The sequence below is a fragment of the Panthera leo genome, chromosome B1 (genome assembly GCF_018350215.1).
Source record: "Panthera leo isolate Ple1 chromosome B1, P.leo_Ple1_pat1.1, whole genome shotgun sequence".
In the NCBI taxonomy this organism is placed as follows: domain Eukaryota; kingdom Metazoa; phylum Chordata; class Mammalia; order Carnivora; family Felidae; genus Panthera; species Panthera leo.
Window position 1 is genome coordinate 113,953,224 of NC_056682.1, and position 8,080 is coordinate 113,961,303.

The following is an 8,080-nucleotide window of genomic DNA, read 5'->3' on the forward strand; positions in this document are numbered from 1 at the left end:
TGATAAGAGATCTTTAGAACACAGAATGTTAATAGTGTTCTGTCTTCTGAAAATTCCCAATTATATGGTCTTCAAACTGAGGCTTCAGGTTTACTTCAGAACACTATCTTGGGGTTGATTATAAGTGATTTGATAGGGTAGGGTAGGACTACAATAGAAAAACATATACTCCATTGAAGTTTTTAACCCTTATATACTTTCCACATGCCTTATAACCTTACAGTTTTTATGAACCAAGATATAAATTTAAATCAGGATTACTTCAGTGCTGAAAGAGATGCTGATTTTGAAAGAGATTACCAAATCTAATTGACGGAATTAAAGCAACTTTTCAGGCACTTTGGATGGCCCTGTTGTGTGACACAATAGGGTCTTTGCCCTGGTAATCTTGCACAACCGTCTTATGACTCCTTTTATATTTGGGGATCATGGATTGACAAAGTTTACTTAACAACAGTTTTTAAGTTGTGACCCTCACGCCCTCAATATTTATAGACAAGGTGCCCATCTAGCCAAATTGAAACGATACTTAACAATAAGCAGGTTTCACATTCTTTACTCATTTATAAACCAAGTACTAAGTTATCAAACCGAAGCAGTATTGATTTGCATAGTCTATTAATGCTGGTATGTTTTTCAGTCAACTAAACAGCATCTGTGTTTTCAGCTTACTCCTGGATTGATAAAGTGGATACCAAGCATTAAACTTCAGCGAAATATCTGGCTATATAACCTAATACATAATAAAAAAAAATATTACCATGACCCTTAACTACAGCATTAACAGTCCCTTCACTTGATTTGGTGAGAGAAATTGGTATTACTAATCAATAAAGACTCTTTTTCACATTTCTGAAGTAGTTGTTCTAATACTAGCGTTGCATGTCCAGGCAGCCTGAAACAAACACTAACCTATTCATGAAACTTAGGAACACTAATGTAGCTACTATGGTTCTTTGGCAGGGGAAAGATGGAGAGCCTGGTCTTGATGTAAGTAATTTGTACAATGAACATCTTCCTATGACAATAGATGCTGATGGTCTCCATCACCAATAACGGCAAGAATACCTTTTTCTATGCACGTAGTTATTCGTACAGCGTAGACTGCTGTGCGTGTAGACAGCAATATAAAACACGCCACTAGTGTCTGCATGAGATAAACAGAAAAGCCAAACACAGAATTAGTGTAAAGTTAATAACTGACAGTTAATAATGGCACTTCAAAGTACTTTCCCAAATTAGGGACACCCCCTGCACATCGGCAGTTGAATGACTGATTTTAAACTCTGCGGAAAATTGGAATATCTTTCACATGCTACCTTTAAGGAATGGTGTGCTATGTTTATTCTCAAAGCTGCTATGCAATATTTTTTCCTTTTAGCATAAAGTGTCTATACACCTTATAGTAACATAATTCTATAAAAATAGAGAATGTCAAAAGTATATGCCTCTTGAAATGATCACTTTATTATGTGAATATAATAGTAGCCTGTATTATGTAGTACTATTACATTAAGTAATAGTAGTTACTTTTTCTTGAGCACCTGTTATGTAGAAGCATAAAATGCTGAGGTAAGTGATTTGCCCAAGGCCACACAAATCAGTGAACTTGCCAGGATTCACACTAGGATCCTGATATTCTCTCCACTATACATATTTTAGGAGAAAAAGCAAGAAATGTGTTTTATACAGATAACTGAAATGTTAGACAGCTATTGCTTCAAAGTGCTACTTTAACTATCTAAATTTTGAGATTATTGGTCATGCCATTTCTCTTCATATTTGCGTTCAAGAACTTGAAGTCTTACCTTTTTTTTTAAATATGATTTTGCCACAGTTACATTAATAGTTCTTTTTGGTTTGCTTTTTATCCTATAGGGCTTCCCTGGTCCACGAGGCGAGAAGGGTGATGTAGGAGAAAAGGGGGAAAAGGTGACCTCTCCATTCTAGCACGTGCCTGTTTGATTTTTCTCATGCCATGTGCTTATCTGTTCAACCTGTGTGATTCTTTCATACATCTAATTTTTCACCATCCTGTGCTCCAAAAACTCACTGATGCCTGATCTAAAAAACCAGGTATTCACAGAGCAATGAAGGTTATGGCCCTAGAAATAAGGGCACAATCTAGCACAGAACAAAAAAATTTAATCTGCAGATTGCCAGGCTACAGTCTTTTGACCACCTGGCACCAATTTGTTGAAAGATGTAATGTCTGGGGATTCTTGAAAATAAAATAAAAAGGCATTTATTACATTAAAGTAAAATTCAATAGCCCAAATCTGCAAGGGTCTTCTGGCAGAGCTCACCTACCATGTAAAACCAGCATCTAATTTATATAGACAACATTCCCAGTAGAGAGACAAAAGATGTGTCCTGTGTCTTGATTGTTTGATTGGAAAACGGAGAGCAAGCAGTGTGACTGATAAACCCCAGTGAGTCCACCATTATGCAGGGGGTAGGACTCACCACCTCCAGATGCTGGAGATATTTTTAAATGAAGATATTCGTGTATTTTATGACGTTAGTGTTTAGGTTCTATATCAGGACGATTGGCTCCAGGGGATATAACAGCCAATATCAGGCAAATTGGTTTTATGTCTGAAAGCAAAATTTGGATTATGGATTTTTAAAAACATTTTTTCCTTTCCTCTCCCCTTTGAACAATAATTTTGGGCCTTGAACAGTAATTTTTTACATTGAGTACAGCAAGAGAAGTAAACAGAAACTCAGTACCTTCATAGAAGAGTGAAAATCTTACAGTGGCTGAAATTGTACTTTCCCAGTTCAAATTTAAACCAATTCTATTTCTCAGATTAATTTATGTCCTGCTGTACTTAACAAAACACTGTTTTCAAAACCCTATAAATTCTCTTTAACGGTGAAATTTATTGCTGTTGAAAAACAAGGCCAGGGGTGCCTGGGTGGCTCAGTTGGTTGAGCGTCTGACTCTTGATTTCAGCTCAGGTCAAGATCCCAGGGTTGTAGGATCAAGCCCTGTGTCAGTTTGTGCACTGAGCGTGGAGCCTACTTAAGATTCTCTCTCTCTTTCCCTCTGCCTCTCTCCCCCACTCGAGCTCTCTCTGTCTCTAGAAAGGAAGAAAGAAAGAAAAGAAAGAAAGAGAGGGACGGAGGAAAGGGAGAGAGAGACAAGAAAGAAAGAAAAGCAAGGCCAAATTAGAATTGTCAAAGAAAGAAGGGTATTAAGCCTGCTGTGTGTTCTTTAGGCCTTAGACATTACTTAGCTTCCCACTGGTAAGAGAGCTCATGTCAGTGGTTATGTAAAAGCACCATCATCATCGTTATCAATATCACTACATTTATTGAACATTTATTATATGCTTTCCCAAAAGCTTTATACATGCTAAGTCTTTTAATCCTCATAACACACCCCTGATGTTGGTGCTGTTACAGTCCCCGTTTCACAGACAAGGAAACTGAAACCTTAAAAAAGTTCTTTTCTTTTAAATTATAAATGCTAATGATAAAGTATACATGTTTTGGTTTGAGATAAATTGTACATGTGAGCCTTTAGCCCAAGGTGTATGTACTTCAAAGATTATAGGCATTTATTTTATATTTACCTAATGGGTTGTATGAGTCTAAAATCTTAGTCACTCAAAAGTATGTCACCATTGTGGGGATACTCACTTTAATGATCTTTTAAACAAAGAAGAAATTATCAGTATTATAACTTACGAAAACAAAGCTACAAATTTAATCCTCAGAATAATATTAATCACTCATACAAAAATATTTCCATATTTCAGATTCCATGATTAGAAGTTTTACATACAGGAAAATTAGATCCAAATGTGAACACTTTATGTATCATTTTTTGACATGGGAGATAAAAATTAGCAAGAGCCCTCATGTGCTCATGCCCATAAGGACAGATGGTTTTGTGTCACATAGGGAATCACTAACTGCTACAAAATTATGTTGATTAGTAGTAATGCTGATTCATTATTCTTTGTACAATAGTGTCTGTTTTCCATAAAGCTTGAGGTTTGCTAAAATATTACTGAAAAAGGATTCCTATAGCCTGTTAGAGTCAACATTCGTATGACAACACTTTTCTGTCAAGTATTGATCTGTTGACTTACCAAATAATGAATTGAATTCTAAATTATTAATACTCAACACACCTGTCTGACCTATGTGATGAAGAGTCCACCGCCCGCTGGGAAAGAAAAGCTTACCCAAACAAGTTTAAATCAATTTTATGTCCTGGCATTGACGTTATTTGCTGAGGAAAGATATTGACTGAACTTGCATGAGTGAACAATTTAGTCCTAAATGCTCCTCCCATCCTACTTCCTGTCACACCTGCTCACATTTCACCCTGGATTCTTAGGTCTTTGTCTTTGATCGTGATTAACCAAACCACACGGAATTTCTCTTTTTCCCCAGTATTCAAGAAACCCAAGTGTTTTTGATTCTGAGCCTTCTGATGCAATCTTTTTGGCACACAGGAGATAAATGAAGAGCTTTCACTCACACAGTCAGAATGAATGCATTAATTTGAATGCATATCTCATATATATCTTATATGTCTCTGAATATTCATGTTGTTTTTGCCTCTGAAATTATCCACTTTTATTGTAACTGCCTTCCTGAGTGCAGAATGAATACACTAATCTAAATATGCATTGCACAGTATTTTGTATTCTGTACAGCACCAACTTCTTGTCTATAAATATGCAGAGATATTTATGTTAATAAGAAACAGCTGAGGTGCATTCCTTCCTTCTCCTCCTTTTGCCTCCTTTCCTTAATTCCTCCATTCCCATGATCCATGCAGATTTCCACAACCTCTACCTTGATGCCTAAATACTAATTTCCAGGGCTACATTCCTACTATGTAATTATCCTTCCTACCTCATTTTTTAGTATTAGCTCAACTGAGTCCAAACTGCTTTTCCTTCTCTTGAACAGAATTTTTTTTTTTTGGCTTTTGTTACGTTGTAAGCTGGAAACCCATTTACCATTGTGAACACCTGGCATGAGATCTGTAAGAATGAATTAAAGAACATCGCTGGATTTATAAATAAGTCCATATCTTCAATTGGCATGGCTGAGAAGTATTAGCACGTTTAAAATTTGTTTACCTGACCTTAATAAAGTATTTGCTTTTAGTTTCCTTTTAAAAAAAGTTAAAAGAAACAGAAGGTTATTTTAATATACTGAATATTTTTTAATGAAAGCTACAAAAAATAATGTCATAAAATTGGATCAAAAAGATAGAGGTTGTTTATATTCATTCCTTTTCCTCTGGCTCAGTGTAGCTTTCATCTGTTATAGGATTAGAAAAAAGCAAGCTGACAAGGTATTGAAAATTGGGTATTCATTATTCCTCTGAATTTGACCTGCCACTGGCTGGCTTCCATACAGTTGGTACCTGTCATCCTCACCAGATCCGTGGCAATAACACCTCATAGTTCACTAGGACTATGGCGCTGGGGTCTAAGTCAGCTCTTGATGTGTTGGCCTTTTAAATCTTCTGCTTTCATCTTGTTGACTATCTTAAGTAAAATCCTACATATCACTGCCCAGAATCCATTGTAACTCTGAAAGAATGAGTTATCTTTTATAATATCATTCCTTACCTAAACCAGAAAACAGTGGTAAATGTCCTTCCAGACTTTTACTGGCTACACCATCTTTTGAGTCGCCATTATTTCCCACCCCCCCAAATAAAACTTGTCTTTTATTTAAACCCTTATATCCACAGGGGGAAAAGGGAAAGAAAGGCAAAAAGGGGCCTAAAGGGGAGAAAGGAGAACAGGGTGCTCCTGGATTAGATGCACCTTGCCCGTTGGTATGTCTGACTCATGCAACTGTCTCCAGATGTCATGTGTAAAGGAACAAACTGGGAGAAGAGCAAACTGGAGGGACATGCAACAGCAGGGGTGCTGATTGGGATTGCTTAACACGGACTTTAAGATACCAGAAACATCTATCTCAGGCTATCCTGGTATATTCCACGCCTTGTCTCTGACCACCAGCTGTGCTTGGTTTCTTAACACTCAAATATTGACGTGCAATTGGAAAGTGAATGTGGGACCTGAAGAGAAACTAGTGTTATTCCGTACCACTCAAAAGACAGAGTCACTATTCCCAGACAATCCCTAATTATAGGGATATGTCGAGCTCTTATTTTTCCCAACTTCAGTGGATGTTACTTTGTCCTTCAGCATTGCTCCTCTCCCAGCCTTTCGTTATTGTAGTTATTTCTTTAGCAGAATTTGTGCTTAAGTGATTTCTTGTGTTAGTAACGTTATGAGTTAATCTTTACAAACAGGGATTCCGTGGCGTTAAGGGGGAAAAAGGGGAGCCAGGTCAGCCTGGCCTGGATGGGCTGGATGCCCCTTGCCAATTGGTACAGTATTTCTCTTTCCTACCACCCTGCATGCGATTCCTTTGTTTATGACGTATTCATCTGTATCAGTGTAAAGTGGTACTTCTGGAACAAGCTTTACATGATAAACACACTACATGCATGTGCATGAAGAGCTCCTTCAGCAATTCTGCAGAGTGAAGAGAGCAAGCACGCATTTCTGTCAATGCCTGCGAATTAATTTCCTGACCTTGTTCTCACAACTGACACGATTGCCATGTCTGCGTTCTGGGGAATATTAATCTAGTCAATAAAGGATTAATGAATACATTAAAACTACCTAAAAAATCTTCTATGTAAAGGTACTGCTAGGCCATAACTTTGGGTTCTACCCCTAAATTTAGCTTTTTTTTTTTTTCTTTTTCTCTGAAAGAAATAAAGGCATTTTGCCTCTTCCACTAAATTTCTGTCAGGCCGTAAATAAGCCAGACCTATAGAGTTAAGTTTCTGTGGTCAACAGTTAACCGGTTCAAGGGAATGCTGTTCAGAGACCCTAGGGAAGGAAGCCAAACTTCTTTGAGCTTCTAAAGATGGTAATAGTCTGCAGCCCAACCTTCTTTGTCACATAACCTTTTCAATTTAATGGTCTCTCCTTTTGAAACTCACTTCCCTAAAGTAGACAGAACTCCCCTATCCCCATTGGCATGAACTCAAAATCCTCCTTATACTAAAATCTAAAATTCTACTGGGTGATCCTCTCCTTGTACCAATCTGGCATTACCAAGTTTTTCCCAGATATCTTATAAAGCTATTTCAAAGTGGTTTTTTTTTTAACATTTAAAAAGAAAGTATATTCTGAGGTATAAAAGAAAACTTTTTAGGGTTGTGTCATACTTATTGATTGATTGTTATACTTGGTCTGCATGTTTTTATATTATTCTTCAGTGCTAAGCATGATTCTTTAAAGAAAAAGTTCTATTTCTTAAGTCTTTAAAGAGATTATATTTATAGGAAAAAATGTATTTGGCAAATAATTACAATTATAAAATATCAATATGAAAAGCCTAGTCTTTTGTTTCCTTGTTGTTGATAATAAATAATACTTTATAATCATTTTGTTAGGAGAAAATACAAGCATGCCTCATAAACTATCAACTCTTTCTGCCTTATTTATATCATTTGTATCTGAAGAGTGCTTATACCTTAAAATAAATTGTGCAACATTTAGACTCCCTTGTTTATTCAGAATTTGACAACCAGCTTTTAAGGGATTTTAATTTAAAAATTGACAAATGCCATGGATGACATCTTACTGTGAAGATCTAGATGGGCTGCCTTTAAACTGAGTTAATTGAATATGTTCTACTGTGTTGTTTTCAATAGAGAAAAGCAAAAGGCACTGGCATGTGAAGAGCTATAAACTTCAGATAGAAATGGTTCATCATTGATTATTCATGGATTCATTATCATGCATTCAACCATAGACCATAGTGACCAGGAGGAGGAGTTATTTCTATTTATTTAATAAAGATAATTGTAAAATGTGTTTTAATGAAACGAAGAGGAATAGTACAAATTTATTACCTAAAGGTGGAACTGAGTAGACCACTATGCTTTTGTAAATTTCCTTTTTTCAAAATTAGATGTAATTTTTTTCTCTATGCATTTTCAAAAGGTGTCCTCACTCTAGAAAATATTTGCATTTTCTTCACTTGAACTAACGTTGGGTATTTTTTGGGGAGT

General features: G+C 36.2%; 1 protein-coding gene across 2 annotated transcripts in view; it reads left to right on the forward strand.

Moving 5' to 3' along the window:
* COL25A1 (collagen type XXV alpha 1 chain) overlaps window positions 1–1,950 on the forward strand; it is a 460,318-nt gene extending 458,368 nt beyond the window's left edge. Inside the window, exons 33-34 of one of the 2 annotated variants that reach the window (XM_042933946.1) lie at window positions 964–990; window positions 1,879–1,950. In XM_042933946.1, coding sequence (XP_042789880.1) covers window positions 964–990; window positions 1,879–1,950 — 99 coding nt within the window. The remainder of the gene's footprint in view (window positions 1–963; window positions 991–1,878) is intronic. The other variant, XM_042933945.1, reaches the window with a different exon arrangement.
* Window positions 1,951–8,080: the final 6,130 nt, after the last annotated feature.